At 41.2% G+C, this 21,667-nt stretch overlaps 1 protein-coding gene and 1 long non-coding RNA gene across 2 annotated transcripts; one reads left to right on the top strand and one right to left on the bottom strand.

The window, feature by feature from the left end:
* Nucleotides 1–276: 276 nt before the first annotated feature.
* SNAP29 (synaptosome associated protein 29) lies at nucleotides 277–9,849 on the top strand. Its single transcript, XM_062631428.1, has 5 exons — nucleotides 277–509; nucleotides 1,940–2,136; nucleotides 2,863–2,945; nucleotides 3,888–3,992; nucleotides 5,690–9,849. Exons 1-5 carry the CDS (start codon nucleotides 288–290, stop codon nucleotides 5,845–5,847), a joined length of 765 nt encoding a protein of 254 aa, XP_062487412.1. The 5' UTR covers nucleotides 277–287; the 3' UTR covers nucleotides 5,848–9,849.
* A 1,620-nt stretch (nucleotides 9,850–11,469) lies between these two features.
* LOC134170209 (uncharacterized) lies at nucleotides 11,470–21,553 on the bottom strand. Its single transcript, XR_009967153.1, has 3 exons — nucleotides 21,350–21,553; nucleotides 13,621–13,749; nucleotides 11,470–11,610 (listed from the first exon to the last, which is right to left on the bottom strand). It is a non-coding gene; the product is annotated as an uncharacterized LOC134170209 (long non-coding RNA).
* Between the last annotated feature and the right edge of the window lie 114 nt (nucleotides 21,554–21,667).

The following is a 21,667-nucleotide window of genomic DNA, read 5'->3' as shown; positions in this document are numbered from 1 at the left end:
GCCGGTGCCCCTCCCTCCTGCTGCACTGCCCAAGGCCCCGCTCTACAAATGGGCTCCCCCGGCGCCCTAGTGCTCCCTCCCCCGCCGCGATGGTTCCTCCCAGTAACCGCCTATCCTTCAGCGCTGCTCCCGTGTGCCCAGCCCGTCCCGGGGAGGGGAGGCGTACGCGGTGGTTCCGCCCGGCGCGCAGGGTCGGCCTGTGGGCGGAAGGACGGGCGAGGGCCGCGGACTGAGGGGACGCAGCCCCGGAGCGGCCGCCGTTAGGAGCCACCGCCGTCCCCAGCAGCATGTCGGGCCTCCCGAGGAGCTATAACCCCTTCGCCGAGGACGAAGAGGCTGAGGCGGTGTCGCCGTGGTCGGCGAGCGGCGGCGGGGAGGCGGACGGCGCCTCGCGGCAGCGGTACCTGCAGCAGGAGGTGCTGCGTCGCTCCGCCGCTACCGCCGACAGCACCACCCGCTCCCTCTCGCTGCTGTACGAGTCCGAGCGCATCGGCGTGGCCGCCTCTGAGGTGGGTCGCGGAGCGGGGATGGGGACGGAGACGTCGGCCCCGGGGGTGTCGCGACGTACCGGCCGGGGGGATGACAGTGTATTGTTCTTCTTCCCCCCCTCCCAAGCACCTCTTTCCACAGTTGTTTCGGACACAGTGTATCTCTCTGCGCCACTGCGGGCGGGTTTTATGGGTGGAGGCGCGTTTGGAGGGTGTTTTTGAGGTGAAAAAGAAACAACGCTTAGACCCTGGCTGTGCATCGCAGGCTGTGACTCGGATGTGGTGTCAGCTGTTCATTAAGCAGCTCCAGTCAACTCTTACTAGGACTTATTAATGGCATTTGCACCTATTTTTGTCCGACTAAAAAGTTTTCAGTAGTTCTCTCGGCTAAATGAAGAGCCTGCCCTCTTGGCTGTTTGTGATGGCCTGGCTTTGTTCTGATTAATCATTTCCTTCATTCTTCTGGCCGTGTTTCAGAAGTTTGTCTTTAGAGGCATCGCTCAGAGAGGCCTTGTCCACTGTGTCACCTGCTAATGGGACATTTCCTTCAGCGTTAGTAACCAAGAGCACCCACAGACTGCAGGAGGTGCTTATGCTGAAGAGGTTTCTAGGTGGCTCTTCACTGAACTTGTGAGTTGTTTGCCCAGAAAAGCACGAAAGAAGCTCACAACCCTTGAATCGTGTTTGCGTCTTTATTCAGGGGAGAAGAAGAATATTCCACTGGAATTCCCCAAAGTTTAGAGAGAATATGAGCACAAGTTTTTTGTTTTGCACTCATGTGAGCTGCACGTGAGTTTCCTGTCAGAATTAATCTTTGGATTACTTTGGAATAATATTTGTGTTCTTGACTTAGAAAATAACGTAACTGTATATATTAACATTTCTAAACTCTGCACTGTATGTACTTGCACTGCTCAAGTAATGGTATGAAGAAATCATACTTTGATTTATCGCCTTTGGTTATTCTGTTTCTAAGTTACCAGGAACATCCCAGTAATGTCAAAAGAGTATCACTTCCCAATGAAGGTGTCATCCTCAACTAGGAATACTTCTGCTTGCTCATTTCCCTGCTGCAAACCTTTGCATTTTCACTACATCACCCATCTGGTGCCACGCTTTTTCCATCAAGAAGAGACACAAATATCAACCTGACAAAAGACCAATACAGAAAATTCCTGGATGCTCTTTGTAGTAGGAATTGAGAACCTGGCGTTGTGTAGTGATGAGAATATTATAGCTGGCTAATGTAGCTGATAAGCAGCTCATGACTGAAAGGCCCTGGGGGAAGAGGAGTGACTGAAAAAGCTGTATGCCTTCAGAAATAATCTACATGGGATGATGGAACTGCTGTTTTTCTTCAGAGAGTCTCTTAAATGTTTGATGTTTCAGTTTACTGATGCTTCCGTTCATCTTGGCTTAACTACTTCTCTTTTCCTCTTGGTATCTGTTAGGAGCTTGTACGACAAGGAGAGGCACTGAAGCGCACCGAGCAGATGGTAGATAAAATGGACCAGGACTTGAAGACTAGTCAAAGGCACATAAATAGCATTAAGAGTGTTTGGGGGGGCTTGGTGAACTACTTCAAAGCCAAACCTCCAGAGAACAAGCCAGAGCAGAATGGAACGTCTGACTATTATGCTAACAGTAGGTAAGGAAAATCCATTTTTTATTTGGGACTTATCTCCCACAGCATCTCTGAAATGTCATCTCAAAATTGGAACTTAAAAGATCTGTTGATTTGGGCAAGCAGACTCCTGAGATGGTGTCTAGCTCCCTATTTCCTTGTAACTCTTAGGAGAATATTTTCACTTCTATTTATAGTGGTAAGAATAACACTGAGAAATTAATTTGAACAGTTACAGAAAATTACACAAGTGATTCTTCACTCTTCTGAATTATCATGCTTGCTTCAGTCATACCAGGAAGCCATGATCTGTAGCACTGACATGCTTCCAGCCAAGTATTATGTGTGCTTCTTCAGCTTCTACTAAAAGCTGTACATAGAAATTAATTGCTGTGAAATTAGTGTCTCACAGTACTTGTGTCTCTTCAGCTGAGGAATTTGTGTTAAGGCTGGTAGTGGTGCATGGATTGATTTCCTCCTTCCCTTTCCCTCCATTCTCCACTAGCAGAAAGCAATGGGTTGCCTCCAAGATGGAAGATAACAGTTTTGGTTTTGATATCTGAGTTACTTTCAGTGCTAAAGTTCTGCTTTCACTGAAGACAAATGCTAATAGTTTATTTTAAAGTGATATGTTGCATCTGGTGTAATAAATATGCTGCTTTTGTGCTAAGTGTGATACCTATTCTCTAATAGATTGAGCGTGAGGATTGTGGTCCATAGGAATGTTTTCTTTTTATTCTTTGTTACTAGGTTAAAAGAAGCCATGATGTCTAGTAAAGAGCAAGAGTCAAAATACCAGGAAAGTCATCCAAATTTAAGGAAGCTAGATATAGGTTTGTAACTTTATTTTACACTGTCTGTCATCAACGCAGGGTGAAGGCAGAGACCCTTCAACTTGCCCAACTGCTGGCTTATGTTGCTGCTTAATGTCCGGAGATCTGTATCCCAGCCTTCATGGCTCTGAATTCTAGTGAACTGTTTTCCCTAAATCTCTTTGTAGCCAAGAATCCATATAACAGGCAGGCAGCCTTGCTTGCCAAAATGTTAACATGCATGTGGAGGTGGTTCTTTTTAACCATCCCTTGTCATAGTTTTCAGATATATTTTTCTTGTTATTTCAAACAAGGACTATAATACTTCACACTGAAGTCATTACTTGATTCATGCAGGGAAGTATAGGGGTTTGATCTCATTCCTCATTCTCACTGCATCTTCTGTGATGACTTCTGTGTATAAAACAACTGCTCCTTTTTAAAGTGAAGTTCAATTTAGTTTAGCAAGAGTAAGAAAGCAGCAAGAGTAAGAAAGCTGCAGGGTATCTTTACAGTTGTAGTCCTGTACATAAATAAATGCTTTTTTGGTAATGTAAATCTCCATTCCACATCGCGTAGTATTAAAAGGCTGGCCAATAGAGGGCAGAAATAACTCAACTCTGGTGGTTCATCCTGGGGGTACACTAACTGTGCTGGAAGTTACCAGCCCACCTGCTGTGTTACTTGGGTGGCTGGGTTTGTTTTGTTCTTACTATTCCCAACTAAGCAGCAGAAATACAAAAGGCTGCCCAAAACAGAATAACTGTAGCTTAATACCTGTTCATTTTGCGGGATGCCCTATAGATAGCACTGTTGGACTACTTTTGATTCTTCTGCTAACAGGTTATGTGATTACATAGCAGCTGTGGTCAGACCCATTTTTAATAACCCTTCTAAAACTTTAGAGCATCTTCTTACCAGCTTTTATCTTACATAATGTTTTGTACTTTATACTCTTTATAGACAATGATTTCAGCAAAACAGATTCAGTTTCTTCAGGGCCAAGGGATTCCTATCCGAAGAACCAACACCTGCGTGCTTACCACCAGAAAATTGATAACAACTTAGGTGAGTGTGAGAACTGATGCTGTGTCATGTGATGTAATTCTCAATTTTTGGCTCTTCAGCCATGGAAAATTACTAATATGTTGCCAATGAACACTTTTTAGTTTAGTTCACAGGTGGAATTTGATAATTAAAATTGTTTGCTTGTATTTTGCATTTCAAAACTGTCTACATGGCAGAATGCAAAGCTTGATTGAAACATACATTATTTGAATGGTGGAATGCTGTGGGGTCTGTCTGTCAACTACTTGTAAATACTAATAACAAATCTGAGTTAGAAAAGCATTTCACCTGAAACCAGCTAGAGGGAAAGTGGCTAGGAAGCCTGGAAGTGAAAATCTGCTGTGGCAACTGATATGTTATTGGCATTAATACTTCAAATTCTTTTTCAACATGCTTGTGCTTTAGAAATTGATAGAGCTGTCTCTGAGTGAAGAGACCAAGGAGGGAAAAAAGCCCACACACCAAAAGCATGAGTCCTCTTAGATCCTTTACTGACAGTAAGGAAAACACTCTTACCAAATGTGTGTATGCTGGTAAATATATTGTTTGAAAGAGGAAGTGGTGCTTAAGTATCTTAACAGTTGCAATTCAAGATAAGAATGTTTCTCTGAATCGTCCTGTAAGTTGACTGGGATATCATTGGGACAAACAGGCTTATCTGTTCTGAAAAATCTTACTAAGCAGGTGTAGCAGTATTATAAGAAAGACTGCTTCAAATTGACATCCACATTATACCAGCGTGCAGACTTATTGCCTCTTTTTCTAAAGTTTGCTACTTACATTGAAAGATGCACTCAACTTACCTGACAGTTAAACTCAGATATTACATTGCACCTCAGTTTGGACCCAAGGAATTTATAACTGTGTGCAGCTTTTGAAATAAACCTGTTTCACAGAAAATGGAAGAATTGAAGGACACTAAATACTTGATTTGTGAATTTGCTGAGTTGCTTTCATTACTTCCCCAAACCATTCAGCTGACTTTCTCTTCCTTTGTTCTGCAGCATATATACAAAGTGCCTCTTTGTATATATGTGTTTACATGTGTTGCCGTTTAGCTGACCTAGAAATAAGAGATTGGAAAGAAATCAGAAAGGAATGGATCAAAGAGAAATAGTCAAGCATAAGAGTTAGAGGAAGCACATTTGTTCTACTCACAAGCTGTGCAAAGCATATTAGTCTCAAAAGCATTTACCAGTCAATCATGCAATAAAATAGTTTCCCTGTAGCCAAATTAGAAATCTGGAAATGGGATTCTTTATGTTAAATAACTGCTTAAATGGTCAGTGTGTTGGTATCTCTGCATGATGTTTACAGAAAAGCAATTGACTTAGCATATTAAGTATATTGAGAAAGAAAGTGCTCAATTTCATATTTTATATATATAAAATATAAATTATATATATAATTTTAAGTAAAAACTACATTACGGGGTATGTCCCTTTATAAAGGTCCAATTTGGCTTTAAGCATCTGCAGTTAACTTGGAAGAAAGGAAGTGATTATTTCTGGTAGCAATGCAGTGGAAGTATTAATATATCGGTGCTTCCCCTGCTGGAGAAAAACACTCAGACTTGAGCACTTGTAACTAACATTTTCTGACTCGGGGTTTGGAGAAGAGGGAATCCTGACAACATCCATTTAAGCAGTATGCTTTATATGGCCTTGATTCCTTATGGTCACTCTCTTTGTTGACAGATGAGATGTCTTCTGGGTTGAGTCGTCTGAAAAACCTAGCTCTTGGGCTGCAGACAGAAATAGATGAGCAAGATGATATGCTGGATCGGCTAACAAAAAAAGTAGAAACACTGGATGTCAATATTAAAAGCACTGATAAGAAAGTCCGACAACTTTAAAGCATTTTTAGATTTTTTTTTTTTCTTGTCCAGCATCAGTTTTTGGATGTCTCATCTCAACCCATCGCTTACAAAATCTTGGACAGTATCTGCTTCTCTTTGTTTCTTTTATTGATTTTGTTGTCATTAAAATTGCATAATCTTAAATGCAGCTTAATACCTTAACTTTCTTCTTCATGGGAAGTGCATGTTGAGTAAAATCAGCAGTTGGGTCAATGCTTTTGTGCTGGGTACCCCGTGCAATTGTGTAACTGTGCGTCATGTGCGTGGAGGAATTTGCAACCTACAAAGCTTCAGTGTCCTTGGCCTGGGAGCCGTGATGAGCAAAGTAACTGCATTTTGCTTCTGTTTTGAGGAGGGGATGGGGGAACAGAATGTGCTTCTTCGTTCAGAGCAAATGTTGCTGATTCTGTTTACCTGCAGCTATGTGAAGTTCTAACAAAATGCCGATTTCCAGCTGTAAAGATAATTTGAAGTAACTGCTCTCTGGCTTTCTGGGGCTTAAGGAATGAACTGTTCTGTGGAAGTTGTAAAATACCAAGGGTGTCATGCAGTGATAATATCCTGTGTGTGTGTTCGCTTTCCTGAGATGACTTTTACCAAATGGTGGCTCCACAAACTACGGTTTTATATTTGGGTCACTAAATGCCATCACCTTTACAGTGCTTTCAGTAAGTTCTCTAAAGGTAACTTATGGTCTGCAAGAAATGCTGACAGTGACTCCAAGTGTGAGTAACAAAATCAGAACTTAAATGTTCTGTGTATGTGCTCTTAAAAATTCTTTTGTAGAAATTGTCACCATTTGCATTTTTATTTCCTGCTCTTTCTCAGTTTATTCAGTTAGGTGGGTATTTGAAAAATAGCTTCCATTTGAGAAATGGAGAGTTGGGCTGATACTGCACATACAGATCATAGGAGATTGTTATTTGAGTTCACGTTTATTACAAATGTGATTAGGGATTGAGCAGATGTTGCATTTTCCTAAGTAATGTGACTGGTTTTAAGGAACTCGGGTATGGTTCCCATACTTCCTTGTTAGCTTAGCAGGTATGAAAAGTTCCTGAAAATGAAGAACTCAAACATTTTGAGTCTTCCAGATAGAAGTTTGGCCTTGCACTTTGTTTTATTCTTGTATTAACTATCACTGTAGAACAAAATAATTACAATTCCATCCCAGCCTGAAGACATGACAATGAGAACTTGCTGTCTGGAAAACAAGGAAGTTATTTTGGTTTGGAGAGGCCAAGAGACCTGTATCAGTATTGCAGCACTTGCTATCAAGTGACAGATTGTGGCTAAGGAGAGATAGTTACTTTTATTGAGTTGGTGCCATGTTATCTTGTGAATTAAAGGAAGACCTTGGTGTTCAGGGCTATCAAGCTTGTAACCTTCATGAACACCACATTCACACCCTCCCCTTTCCTCCTCCGCCCCCAAGGAATTTGTTACCTTGAGCTCACTTGCTACAGAGTGAACCCAATAGTTGAGATGAAAGAAAACTTGAGCCTTTCTTGTTTTCCTGTGTCTCTTGAGACTTCACTTGTAAATCACTAAAAATGCTACACTTCTTGGACATAGTTTCTTACTAAAGAAACTATTTCTGGGATTTCTACCAAAGAAGAGTTGTGAATTAAAGTGAGCCCCTGCTTCCCCTTATGGTACTGATGTCATTCATTTAGGTCTCTAAAAAAATGTTTTGCAGGGACATAAAACTTCAGCTTTTGAGTACCTTGTGAGCTTACTGAATACCTTTAATTGATTTTAATTTTTCACTGTCATTTATGCTCATTTGGAACCATAGGAAACCTTATTAATATGAGTGTATCCTCTAACTTTTTTGGGTGTATACCATGACTAATTCTCTTTTACTCTGTTAAAGTATTTATGAATTCTGTGATTGGTGTTGATGGCTGATACTTTTTTTACTACTTTTTTTTTTTTAGCAAATGATACAATCATTACTTTCCAAAATACCTCTGTGAAAGAATATTGAAATTTGGATTATACCTGGTTTAGTTTAGTTGACTTTCTCCTTTTATTAAAAGGGTGAAGAGGCTTGTATTTTTAATGCTGAGTAACAAAAACACTTGCATCTTGGAAAGGATGTCTAAATTCTTTCCATAAGAGAGAATATAAAAAGTTGCCTAAAAATGTATAACACCTTGTAGTGTGAAATCTGCTGTCACCTGTATGGAACTACTGTTTTCCAAAGTAAGACTTTACTAACTAGGATGTATGCTGAGACTTCTGATTGCATTATGGTTAATGGAGGAGAAGTATAGCTGGAGGATCTAGTTATGCATAATAAGAAATACAGAGCTTGAATCCAAGCAGGTTTGTTTTTATGTAAGAGTGAAGTGTGCTGCCTTTCTGGTGTAAGCTCTTCCATTCCTTTAGTCTAAATTATTTCACAAAGCAAAGTTGATTTTTTTGGTGAACTCTTGTATTAGCCTTGTGAAATGTTTACTGCATCCTGGATACCTTTGATGCCTTTAAAAACATAGGCAGGGAAGGGAAAATAAAAAAAGCCCTATTTCTGCTTTGAGAACCTCATCATCCAAGCAGAACATCAGGATTTCAGCCATGTGGAAGTTATACAGATGTCTAACTTCTTGTCTCTTCCAGCAGTCCCATTCACTGTATCGGTTGTATATGTCTCTGCTGAGGCTTTCCTGCCCTATTTGTTGTTTTTTTTTTTTTTAATGGCCTTGTTTTAAAGGATTATTTCCCATATTGGATTTCTTTCAGGGGGAGGGCGGGGGGGAATGCTGTAGATTGTGCATGGATATAACTTAATTTCTGCTACAAAGTGAATTTCTTTTCTCTGCTTTCATGCAGATGCTCTATGCTGATAAAGCAGTTAAGTCTAATTGACATAGAGATACCACTGTCTTAGACTAGCGATTAAGTTTTTTGCTTGTTAGAATAACTTTCCATCATGCACAAAGGGGAAGTTTAAACTAAAAACACCACCTGATTTTTGCCTTTCTAGGAAACGTCATTTTGTACCTGTTAGGAAGAACTTAGGTCAGTAGCTTTTCTTATTAGAAAAGTTTTCTTACTAGTAACACTAGATAGTCTTATTTCTTCTTGGATACTGCTGAGAAACTTATCTTGTGTAGGGTCTAGGACTTTCAGTGGAACTACAATTTGCACTCAAGTACTAACCTGATAAGTAATTTTGCCTGAATAGTCGCATTGGGCATAGAAATTGGTGCCCTTGCATTAAAATAGCTGTGGTTAATTCATTCTTATTTGCTTGAGTAGAAGTTTAATATTAAGGTCAGAAGAAGTCAGTAGGAAAAAAAATACAGCCTTTATAAAAGGCAGTTTTCTTGCTTCAAGTGGCTTGCTAATAGATTTTGAAGAGGTTTTAAACACCGGGAAGTAGCATACCCTTCATAACATAGATATAAGACACTAGAAACAGCAAACAAAAAAGGGGGAATAGCCAGTATCTGACTCTTAGCTGTATCTGATTTTTAAGTTTCCTGAGGATTGAGTTAAATATTGTAACAACTGATGTGTGGCTGAATTTGTACTACAAAGGTCTGTTGCTGTGCTGAACTCTACTGGCCTACTGAAATCACTGGGACACTATGAATCAGGTTGGGTTTTTCCAATGTGTGAAATTCATCTGAAATATTTTGCTGCCTTGTAGTTTTGTGATGTCATTTGTTAAATGGTGAAATAGGAAACACTTGCCAACCACTCTGCCTTCTGAACAAAAGAAGTTTTGTAGGCATTTTTACAAGCATACCAGGGTATGTGTTAATTTTTACTTTGAAACGTAGGGGCTTATCTTCAAAATCACAGGTAGCGATTATTTGTGTCTGGCTTTTTTAAATACTACTTTAATTCTGTGCCACCCAGGTATAACACTTTATACATGTCAATTTAAAGTATCTGTTATTTAAATGCTTAACTGGGCTGTAGTTCAGCAATTTAGGAAATGGATTAAGTGTTGAATGTTAGACTGTCAATAAAGGTGCTTATTGTTAATGAAGAGTTTTTGCATTTATTTCCCAATATTCTTTGATTACAACTTTATTGACACTTTTTTCCTGTAACGAGGTCTGTTCAAAGGCTGGAACTACTCTGTCAAGTCTGTGCCAGACTGGAAATAAATTTGCAGCTGGTGGGTTTTGGTTTCTGAGAATAAGCAGAGTGTTACCTTTCTACTTGACTCTTAAGTAGATTCTTTTAGATCCTGGAAGAGGAATGTAAACAGGCATTTATTTTGCAGAACTTTGACTTGTGATAGTAAAATAATTCAAGATACTGCTTGGAAAGTAATCTTGCCGTACTGCTTGATATTACCAGGAATATCATAAACTAAGTGGATGCATGAACAAGGCAGGCAGAGCATCAGTAAGGCAAAAAGGGTATGCACCATCTTCAGAACTGAAAACCAACAGGTATGTAATAATCCCGTGTCATCCCAAATGTGCTGATGGCAGAAAACTCCAGAATGTCCTGACCTTCAGTTAGGTTCCTATCTGTATATGAAGCGGAGGAGCTTGGCTTCTGGGAATGTTTTTGTAGTGAAGTTGACTTAATTTTGTTTGATACCATAAAGCAGAGATTCAGAAGTGCTATTACAAAAGCTTGGAAAAGAGAAAGTCAATACACTAGAGAGAGATTGACAGGCTTCTTAAAACACAGATAACTTTGTTTTGCTGCCTTTGTGCTGAGAGTTCTTCAGCAAATGGCGACCAAGAGCTCTTCCATCTCCGCACCTTATTGTTGCATACAGAAAAAATACTGTGAAGAGCACAATGGAAGATGGTAGAGAATGGAGCAGTGTAGTGGATCCTGGATCTCTGCTGGGGATGTCAGCTTGCTCAGCTTGCATGAAGAATATGAGTCTTTGAAGAGAGTATCTCAGATCTATTTGCTTAAGGCTGGTCAGGCATTTCAGCCCTTCTGTGCTTTCTCAAGGACTTGCTTACAGTGCAGTCCTTGCCTTTCTGGGAAGTGAGAGAGGGAAGGGGAGCTAACGGATGCTCATGTGAGTGTGTAAAACCAGGCAGAGCAGGTGCAGTTTCAGTGAAGGACCCCCATGCTTCTGCTGCTGAAAAGGGGTTTGGTTTTAGGAGGGGGTTCTACAGTTTGTTGTTTTGGTAGGTGGTTGGTTGGTTTCTTTGCTTCCAAATAAATACATCTTCCCAAAATGGGAAAATATGAAGAAAACTGCACTGGGGCAGAAGTGAAGGCTTGGGAAGGCTCAGTGGCAAGAAATCAGGGAGGTGCCCCCAGAATAAACAGACTCCCAAATCAGGAAGATCCCTGAATGCCAGGCAGAGATTTTGGAGCCCTGCCTCAGCTATAAAAAGTCTAGATGGATTGTGACTTTGCTGTTAGTGAAGCAGAACCTTCTAGAAAATGGCCTTCCAGCTCAAGCTGAGGATATTTTGGGGAAGACAATGGGCTTCCTTGGCATCTTCATTCTAGATGGTCTTCCTTTTTCCTCCACATTAATTGTAAATCTGTTGTTTCTGTTAATGGAGAGCAGTCACTTGCCAATGGCGAGTTCTGCCTACACTTGGAAGAAACCCTTGCCCAGGTCCTGTGTGTCTCAGCCTTCCAGGGTCAGCAGGAGTATGAAGGGTGCCACTAAAGCTGTGCTGTGTGTATTAACCCTTCAGTGTAGAAAGAAAACAGAGCGCAGAAGGTTTGGAATGTGTATGTCAGTTGCTGACAAGCCTAGAGGGTGGGAGCCTGCCCAAAGACGTTTATAATTTCACATCGGGCATGTTAGACCTGTTGAGGGAAATAACAGAGTTTAATTAATTCTCTCTTGGCTTTACTCAAAATTTCTTACTGACATTACAGATTTTGTAGAATTCTGTAGAATTTCTGGGCAACCCCAGTGTTAGTTTGCATCTGATGTTTGTTGGCTAGCTGGGGCTTACTGGCTAGCTCATCTGAGTGCCTTTCAAGAAAAACTCCTGCAGGAATTCCCTTGTGTGAAGCAACTGAAAAGGGTGGTGATGCAGTCTGCTTTTGGCTTCCAGTAAGATCCATAGCAGCATCAGTACAAAGCTATTGCATACCAACACTCAGAACATCAGGTTCTGAGATTCTTTATTGCCCTATTTTCACCACTGCCTTGTGCATGGATCAGCCAATGTGTTCATATCTCTGCCCACTGGTCCTTTAGGAGGATGATGACAGGATGTTCCTTCCCTCTTTTGAGTGAAGTCTAGGCAGAGAAGCAGCCAAGGAATCCAACAGTACAATATAAATAGTAAGGTTGCAAAACTGCCATGTACGAAAGCAAAGGTTAAAATCTGATTGCATTCACCTGCCCACGGAGAAAGCTTTGCGAGGTAAGGGCAGCATCCTGCTAACAGCACTGCAAAGGAGACCCATGAGTCATCTTATCTGCTTCATCATACAGTGCTAAGTTATAGGCTGTTGGCATTCTGCCACTCCATGTTCAATTGTGACAGAGCCAGATAGAGAATATTAATTAGAACACACAGTATTGTGATAAGGAGAGGAGAATATTCTTTCCTAAACGACATAGTTGCAGTAATTCAGTGATGGGTTAAATTTTGTTGGTACATGTTTAGCAGGATCTCTAATGAACTAAAAGTGAACTGCAATATTAAGCAAAGTGCAGGTGAGAAAATGAGCTTGTTGGGGTACTGACACCAACCTTAGTAAGCTGCAGAACAACTCCAGTGTGTCACAAACTGACATCTGACACACAGCAAAAGTAGCCTTGTTCTCCAAAGACATAAAAATGGCCTTAGAGCTATGAAAGTGCTTTAGAATGTCTGCTTTCTCCCTCCCAATTAGGTGGCAGACTTTCCTATTGAGCAAAAATATCATGGGGAAACTTTGTGCTGAATTATAGCAGAAAATAACAGATTCCTCTGCTTTTTATGCACACACTTTCTCTTAATGCCCACTTGTATCAGTCAGGGGAGTATCTTCCCATACCAGTACTGTTTCAGAAGTTCATGTAAGTTGTAGTCTAGCTTCTCTATCTGATCTTTCCTAATTTCTGACTTTGAAGAGTTTTTCTTTTCCTCAGCCGTATCCCTCAGCAGTTTTATGTGCCATCCAAGCAATGAATTCATTACTCAAATTTGTGTGATTTAGTAATTTCCTGGCACAATGATTCCAAAACATGTGGGAGGAAAAACAGAAGGATTTTTCCATCTCCAGGTGTTTACTGCCCTAATCCTTGCTCTTGACCATTCTGAATGGCTTTTTGTAGAGCTGCATTTCTACTGCTTGTCAAGTGTAGTGTCTGAGAGACCATGCAGTCAGAGTGTCCAGCTGAAGATGATGGGAAGGAAGCTCATTCTGATGTACCTCACCACTCTTGCATTTCTAGCTTTGAACTTCTGGAGCTGTTTTCCACAATTTCCATAAGATGAAAAGCATCACTTTTTTTCAATTGCCTGCTTTACTAATCAGTGTTTGAGATGCAATATTGAGGCTTTATTCCCTACTCAAGCAAACATGCTGAGTTTACAGTGGCAGCCTGCCAGAAGCCTCAGGGGTTCACCTGTGCCGAAGTGAGGTAAATGAACAGCACACCCAAAGCAGCTCTTCACTGTGGGATACAGCAGCACACTAATGGTCTCCATGTGTCACTGGACACCACATACCCCACCAGCTAGTGGCAATGACAGAGCAGTGTGAATTGGGTGCATTAGGAGGCAAAAAGCCAGTCTTAATTCAAGAATGTACTTATTTATGAAATTGATGTGTATTTATGTTGAGTGTCACAATAAAACCGTTAAGCTTCCTTACATATTTGCAGTTGGACATGTGTAGACTTACTGCTGAGTCAGCCTGGCCATGTGAGTGACCTGTGTGGTTCTCCAGGGAATGTCTCTGCTTCCCCAAGCGCCTCCAGTATCAGGGTTACGAAGCCAATTCCTGTAAAAACATTTTCGTATTTGAGAGCATCATTAATTCCAATTTACCCTTCCTTGGTGTAGTGATAAATAATGGAACTAGATAACATTAGAAGAGACATTTGTTCAGCCTCTACAAACTTCTTACATACCTGCCCAAAAATGCTTAGAAGGAGCTGTCATAAGAAAAGGAAGAGAACTTCTGGCAACAGTCTCAGATGCTCTGTTGTTTAATTGTTCAGTCATCTGTAGGCCATGTAGTATAATGTAGTTTTATTTTTACTCTCATCAACTGCTTTGCTGTTTTAGTACCCCTGTCTTCAGTACGGAGTGACTGGAAGGTTGCCAAGTAAAGGGAAATCTGTGTCTGAACAGCCGGGAGGGATAATATGTAAATCTGTTGGAAAGAGGCAATTAAAGGCAGTGTTGAGATATAATGGAAAATAGACAATATTGAGCTTCTTCAGAAAAGTCAACGTAAACAGCAGCTACTGTACTACATCTCTGAAGTGAACTTGTTGCTTTAAATAACTGCATTCTACAGAAAACAGATGGATCATGAAATCTGTGAGCAGGCTTCCAGAAAACAGTTTTGGTCTTCAGGAACATGTCCATGTTGATGTTCAGTGTGCCCTCCTGGCACAACAGGACTAAAGGCGGCTTCTCCTGCTGTTGTATTTACATAACACGGAGAGGAGCTGGAAACTTGGATTACATGCAAGACAAATATAGCTGAAAATAATACTGCATGTCATATGTAACTATGAATGGACATGAACAGAGAGGAAGTGCTATCTGAGATAAGCAGTACAATAAGCGCAGCCTTCATTGCTTCGTAACCCAACAGATGAGGAGGTAACACACCAGTGAAACAAATCAGGAAGCCCTGACTAACCAGAGGGACCATTCTGACAGTTTACCAGAATCTTGGTGTCACCACCAAATCCAGCTGCATGGGATTTTTACAAGAGTGGGTGGATTGGGAAAAGTCGGAGCATTCCAAAATATTTAACTTTTTATTACAAATGAGGATGGATTCAGGCTGGTTTAATCTTACAGCCTATGTTTGACTGCCCTTGTTTTGAAATCATTGATCAAAAAGCTCAAGATTTCCTGTATTCTACCAGACATTTATGCAGCTGCTTGTTGGCCCCCTTTGTGACTGAACATGATCAGTCACAGCCCAGACATTGCAAATCAAGCTCCTGTTTGCAGACACAAACTTGGCAATATGCATTAACTGAACATAGTTCTTGCATCAGGCAACATATCACGTGCTGTCTCAGTCACATTCTGAACTAGAAGAGAAACATGCAGATATTTCAGGATCTTTGGGAGCGCCTGTGAAAGTGGTTATTTCTTAACATTAAACTTGTTTTTTGATTCTTGAGTGCTCCTCTTCCAGCATAACCAAAGAAACATGAGAAGAGCTGCTTAACAGTTGTGTTTCAGTCTTTATGAAATAGAAATTGATAAAAATATGCACAAGGTGACTCACTTCATCAGCTAGGACGGAAAAAGGAAAATTCTGACACCGGGGCTAGGAATCATACCTTTGCTTCCAGGATGCATCATTGCATGGTGCAGAAAGAGGGAGGCAACAAAAAGCTACTGCAAATAATTGGATCTCCACACATTCTTTTTTTAAATTAATACTTCATTAAATAATGTTTTTTACATACCAAAGTTCTTCAATGAAATGCAACAACAAAATACTAAAGAAATGGTTTAATTAGCACTTCACAGGCTTTCCCTTTTATTTTTGCATTTACTAAAGATACTCTGCATACCTGGACCAGCACAGTTTGCCAAAAATCAATGTCACCTTTTTATATTGCAGGGCACCTCTCAGGCCTTCAGAAAAGCACAAAGTACCAAATCCTTCTTTAATTCAGAAAGACCTTTCTAAAAAGATGGGTACTTCTAAAAAAAAAATAACTATACTCTAAAAAAAAAAGAGGTTTTCTCCCTTTATTTAACATTCCTCATACAAGTAGTATCAGTTACACCAAAAGCATCGGCATAAAGGGAGGGGCATCTAAACTTGTCCTAGTGCAGGGTAACAAACATGCTTATTTATTGCTTCTGCTGGCACTGGTTAGGAGTTTTTTTAAAGGTAATTTAGACATTTCTTTATGAGGACTTAGAGCATGTAAGTCTGTGCTTATCTACAGTTTATTCTAACTCAGCTGTCTTGCTTGTTGTTTTCTCTAAAACCTAAAAAGCAGCAAACAGGTATCATTGTTGAACCTCTCTGGGAAACATCCTTGTGTTGTGTTTGTGTCTTGAATATTCTAGTTAAGACTGAAGCTCCAGAAAAGCCAGTCTGTTACATTCAGCTTATATAGGCCATTAAGAACAGTGAAATGCAAAGAACTTCCATTAAAACCTGTTCCACAAACAAGACAGAGAAAGCCAAGCGTGAGTAAGAAAATTAGGGTGACTTTTATCTTCAGCTTCATGAAATCCTATGAGCTGATAGGAAAACACAGTGCCTTTGTGTTGTGTTAAATAGCATTACGTGGTCTAACAAAAACCCGGTTTTGAAGGGGAGAACATAATTCAGGAAATAATGGTGTTTTCAGGAGGGGATTTCTGAACCTATCTTTAAAGTTAATGTGGACAAAGGTACAGATTCATACAAAAGCAGGAATCTGGGCATAAAGAAAGGGAACAAAAATATTTCATGAACAATGAAACTAAATCAAGAAGGTGCAGACCTTGGTCAAAGATTCTTTTTTTCCATGATTTAGGTTGACTGCTTCATAGAGCTGCCAGTAAGGGTTGAACTCCCACTTCAGCCATTCCTTCGAAATAAAAGTCTCTCTCCACTCTCTGGCTGCTATTCTCATGAGACTTGCAGAAATCGAGTATCTTTGAGCTTATTCTGATCCATCATGGACAGCTGAATTTGGCCAATGTTCTCAAAACTTATTATGGTGTGGAGAAGAAAACAGGCAACCATAGGGAAGGCATAGTCATAAAAGACTTGCTCCCTTCTGGGGCCAAAGGGAATTCATAGCTTATGAATTTAGAGAGTGCTTCTTTCCAGGATTAAAAGGAGAGGAAATATATCATAAAGGCCCTGTAGAAAATTAAGTCTGTTTACCATCTGCATGGTTTACTACTATACTCTAAAACGTAATGAGGTTTCTGCTTTTCTTGGCTTTCTTCTGTTTCCTGGATAATATAATAATGTTAAGAAAATGAATACTGAGGTTCCCCTGTCAAGGGTCTATTTCAAAGGAAATAGCTGAAAGGCCCTAACAGTCAATATATTCAACATTTCCTCAATCACCCTATTAATCTGCAATTAGAAAACATTGGCTCATTCAGTTTTGCTGTAGGACAAAAACCAGAAGAAGCTTTCATGTCCTTTCCAGCCTTTTATTCTTGTATCCTACTTATGCACACTTACTGGTTATGCTTCTAAATGGCATTTAACCACTCAGACCATTTAGACTAAGATTTTACTTGGTCTGTGTAAGTGCAGCTTGGTTTCTGTCATTCCAGAGGGAGTGAAATCAGCAATAGATGAACACTTGAATTATATTAGCTACCCCCTTTCTTTCCATTAGTTATATTTTCAAAGAACACGTTTACCCTCTATCCACTTGATGGATGAGCTGCCAGAGAAAACACTCTGGAGGAATTCAGCTTCTAAAAAGGCTGGCGTAGCAAGCAGCCATGACCTGCCTGTCATGGTTTTGAGGACAGACGTCGACTCCCATGCCCTTTATTGGGCTTTGCGTCACTGACCAGTGGACCTCTGTTTGTACAAGGTTGAGCTGGAGGAGTTGCAGTTTGAGCTGATAAACTGCTGTGCTGCAAGCCCTGGAGAACACAAGTGTCCAGAGAAGAAGCAAACAACTGTGTGAATGTACAGGGAGAATGAATGTCAGCACACTGCACAAAGACAGACAGAAATGGCTTCTGTAAGTGGAAATGCTTCTGGGAGGAAAGATACGTGTATTGTTTGCAAGTTACGAGTAAATTATGTATCATCATGGCATTCTCTGTGGGGAATCTAAAGACCTCCAGCCTGCACTGCTACTGCCTCTATACACTTCTGTTTATTTTGACATTAAATGCCATCAGAATCTATCATCTCCAGCAGAGCTTTCCACGCACAGGAAATACAGGATGGGGCTTCACATACCAAACTAAATTCATGAAGTGACCTTTGTCAGGAGTTAAATCCACCATAATGGAGGTTTTCTTTGAGATACTAAGCGTGGAGAACAGTTCTCCTGCCAGAGAATGATCTAGAGGGAATTTAAACATTAAATAGTTACATAGTAAATAACTGCAACAGAATCTTTACATTTAAAGTAATTTCTCCAGAAACATTACAATTTTTACCAGTCTGCTCACAGGAGCTTGCACAATGACTTAGGAAAACCACAGAAGAAATCCATCCAGAGCCTCAAAGTGCTTTGTATGACCCACAGTTATGTGCTCAGTAAGAACAGATGGGAAAAGGAGAATGGAACGCCATGCAAAAAGAACATTATTCAAATGGAATTCTGCACTAACATGGAGAATGACTGCAGGACATGTTCAAGGAGTGAGTTCTGGATGGGAGATGATGATAGGAGGCAGTTCTTCACTCAGCAGTGAGGAGCCTGTTGGAAGGAGAGGAGAGACAGACTGGAGGAAAAGGGAGGGCTCTGCTGTTTCCAGGAGACAAGCTGGAAAGAAGTCCAAGGGGTGAGGGTGTGGTTTGAAAAACAGGAGTACAATTTCAAACTGGAAAGCAAACAGGGCAGCTTTGGGATGCACGAAATGTCAGTTTTCTCTGTGCAAGACCGAATCAGAACTTCTGAAGTTGTTATGATGCTCTCTCTTTGCTGCACCACATCTTCATGCTGTGACTGTTGACACTGAGTTCCTAAGGCTTGCATTTATCTGTTAGGCAAAACACTGACTGACAGCACCAGAGAGCACACAGCTGGGACAGATGTAGCTCATTCTGTGTTCAGCATCAGCTCTCCAGCAGTTTGCAGTGGTCAGCCACAAGCACACTCAAGTCCAACCCGCAGAGTCCCTGTCACTTGGAGCTTTTCTTGTTCACACTCGGGCAGGTCTCCTGCTGTCAACAAGCAGACGCTCTCCCGTATAGGCCAGAATATGTGCTGGTGCCTTGTAATTTGTTTATTTAAATCAAAACACTGAACTGGCCAAACATTTGCAAATTGAACAGATTTGTAGTTAAAGGGTAATTTGAACTGATGTGGAGGAAGACTCTAAGAGGAACGCTTTAAGAGAAATTCACATTGCTTTTCCACTGAGACCTCCTTAGCTTATTCTGTGGGAAGAAGTCTAGGAACATGCACAATACATACAATATTTTTGCACGTAAATAGCAGCCCCTCCAAGGCAAAAATGCAGCTCCTCTCAGGGCTGCTCCCTCATACTGAAAAAAGAGCATCAGGCTGTCATCCATAGAAGGAGCCAGAAAAGCAAGCATTTGGAGGAGAACAACCTCTGAAAAAACAGAAACATTTACCAGGAGCTTTTCCATCTGCGTTGTTAAGGCATTGCTAGGGATTACAGCCTTCTCAGCTGCAAAGCACTGTGGCTCTGCCTTTTATAAAGGAGCAAGAGAGTAGCAGTTAGCTTATCAGACGGCTACTAGCACAGCAAGCAATTAGAGATTCAAGACCCTTTACATTTCCTGTTAACAGACTACAAACTGTAGGAGAAATACCTTAAATAAGGCCAGTACCTTTCCATTGAGAGATCCCAAGCTAAATAGAAAAGGAGGTTAGAAGATTCAGTTAAAACATCCCTGCACACAGATGACTGAAGACAGGTCAGCCTTTTTAGCAGTGGAAGCTCAGCTAGTTGCAAAGTGAAGAGAATATGGCAAAACACTTTTTGCATTTTGATTTGTGTCAAGATGTCAAAGGCTCTTCAGAGCTGGTATCACTTGCCAAGAACTACTCCTGTGACCTACAAAGCCAGGTGTTAAAAAGAGCAGATATTTAACCACAGAACAGCGTAAAGAAGGTACAAATGAGAAAGCCAGCAGCAGACCAAAGTGTGGAAAGCACTTCAACATACAGGGAGATTCCTTATTTTACTGTGAAAATCATGGGATGTTGTAATTAGGATTTGGCCAGCTGGGAGTGGGCAGGAAGCACTGTATTATTAAAATTGGATTGAAGAAATATAACACACCTTTAATTTTAATTATACTTTAAAAGATATTTGATTTCCTTAGCCAGTGATCTCTCTAGTTCATGTCAGCAGTTTGGTGCCAGGCTACTAAGAGTGATTGCACACAGTACATAGTGATTTTTGTGCATGTGTAATTCTTGTTATTAAAAATCTCAGAGACAAACCTGTTCTTTCCTTTGTCACAATTTTCTTTAAAATACAAATGATATAAAAAAATGTATCCTATAACTGTGTGCATTACTTAAGAGATCCTACTTCATTTGTGACAGAAGTGATGAAAATCCGTGGTTCATTTTTTTCCAGAGTTAATTACCCATGAAATAGAAAGCAAAAGCCAGCAATTACTTTGAATATAAATAAATTGCTTCTATGAAGTGATTGTGAGCTGACAGAGGCAAACACAGAACAAGTTCAGTGTGCCAAAATGGGCTGGTTACAGGTCACATCCTGATGTCCCACTGATGGTCTGGTCTCTGCAGCACTTTTGACTTGCCCTCATTTAGAAATTTATGCAGCTAAAAGTGAACAGCTCCTTACAAACATAGGGAGCTGGTGCTACTCAAACCCTTTTGAGGTCATGCAAAGGAAAAGTTGTCACCACCTCAGCTCCAGTTTTGCTTGCTTTTGAGAGAACACACCTTGGTGCCTAACCCGAATCATGAGTCCTGCAGGAAGAGCTACAGATTCCAGATTTCCTGAGGGATTGGGCTTTAGCAGCACATCAGTTCCAGCACCTTCTGCTACCTGTTCAATGGGCTGTCCAGGCTTTGCAGACCTTTGGATCTTCTAAACACAGCAAAGGGGTTCCCATGGCTGCAGCCTGCAACTGCATGCTCCAGTAGGAACCAAGGTGTCTCTGCAGAGCCATGCCTATGATTCCTTTGGAAACCTAACCCAGTTTTGGTAATTCCCAGCTCCATGTATTAAAAACAAATGAGGTTAAGTGAAAATAATGAGGTTTTAAATTGTAATATATTTTGAATTGTTTTAATCTGCCTTCTGGTTTTGAGTCTTCAGGGGTCCCTTGTTCAGCTTTTCTTTGCAACCCACAGCATGAGAAACTCATTTATGGCGCATTAAATCAGAGATTCTCCTGTAATCTTGTGCTTCCCAGAGCTTGGCTCTCTGAGAAAACGTGAACAACATGATGCTCCGGGTAAAACTGCTGCAGCTAGCAACACCACAGCAGTTTCCTTCTCAAAGGATTACTGTAATTTAGGAGAAATGCTGTAGCAGTAATGTTACCTTCACCTCCCTCGTCTGATGCTAATGGGCTGCCTAGGAGTGAGGGTAAAAGAGAAATGTTGATATACACCTGGCATGCTGGACCCTTCACTTCTTATGCAGTTAACTTTCCAATTTGCCATGTCAGCTCTCTGGGGAAGGAGCCACATTTCTGTTTGGAAATCCAACAGGGAAGGACAGCTTTTCAAACATACCTGGCAACGGTCACAGAACTCCTCACCCACCTTCGGGCACGGCAGTAGGGAGCACAGCCCATGTGGAGCTATGGCCCGATGAAGGGTCACTGAGCTCCTCGAGGCTCTCGGCGGCTGCACCAGGCGGTGCCGGAGCCAACCCCTGCGCCCTGATCCCGTCCACGGCTGGAAAAGGCCGCGCGTCCCCGCGCTCCGCTGGCCGGGACGAGCCGGTGTCCAACCGAGGAGGGGCAGAGCCGCTCTTTGCCACAACCAGCCGCGACGGCAGGTGCTGGGGCAGGCCGCGGGGCTCGCAGGCAAGGGTCGCAGCCGAGCTGC

This window comes from Pezoporus occidentalis, unplaced genomic scaffold (genome assembly GCF_034315485.1).
Source record: "Pezoporus occidentalis ecotype Australia unplaced genomic scaffold, CSIRO_AGI_Poc_V1 ctg37, whole genome shotgun sequence".
Taxonomy (NCBI): Eukaryota; Metazoa; Chordata; class Aves; order Psittaciformes; family Psittacidae; genus Pezoporus; species Pezoporus occidentalis.
This window is presented reverse-complemented; position numbering and strand designations above follow the sequence as displayed.

What these genes read in the sequence shown, in the direction of transcription:
- SNAP29 (XM_062631428.1), top strand. Translation starts at nt 288, where the DNA reads ATGTCGGGCCTCCCGAGGAGCTATAACCCCTTCGCCGAGGACGAAGAG. An exon ending in TCGGCGTGGCCGCCTCTGAG is followed by an intron (nt 510 to 1,939) that starts GTGGGTCGCGGA and finishes GGTATCTGTTAG; the next exon opens with GAGCTTGTACGACAAGGAGA. An exon ending in GACTATTATGCTAACAGTAG is followed by an intron (nt 2,137 to 2,862) that starts GTAAGGAAAATC and finishes CTTTGTTACTAG; the next exon opens with GTTAAAAGAAGCCATGATGT.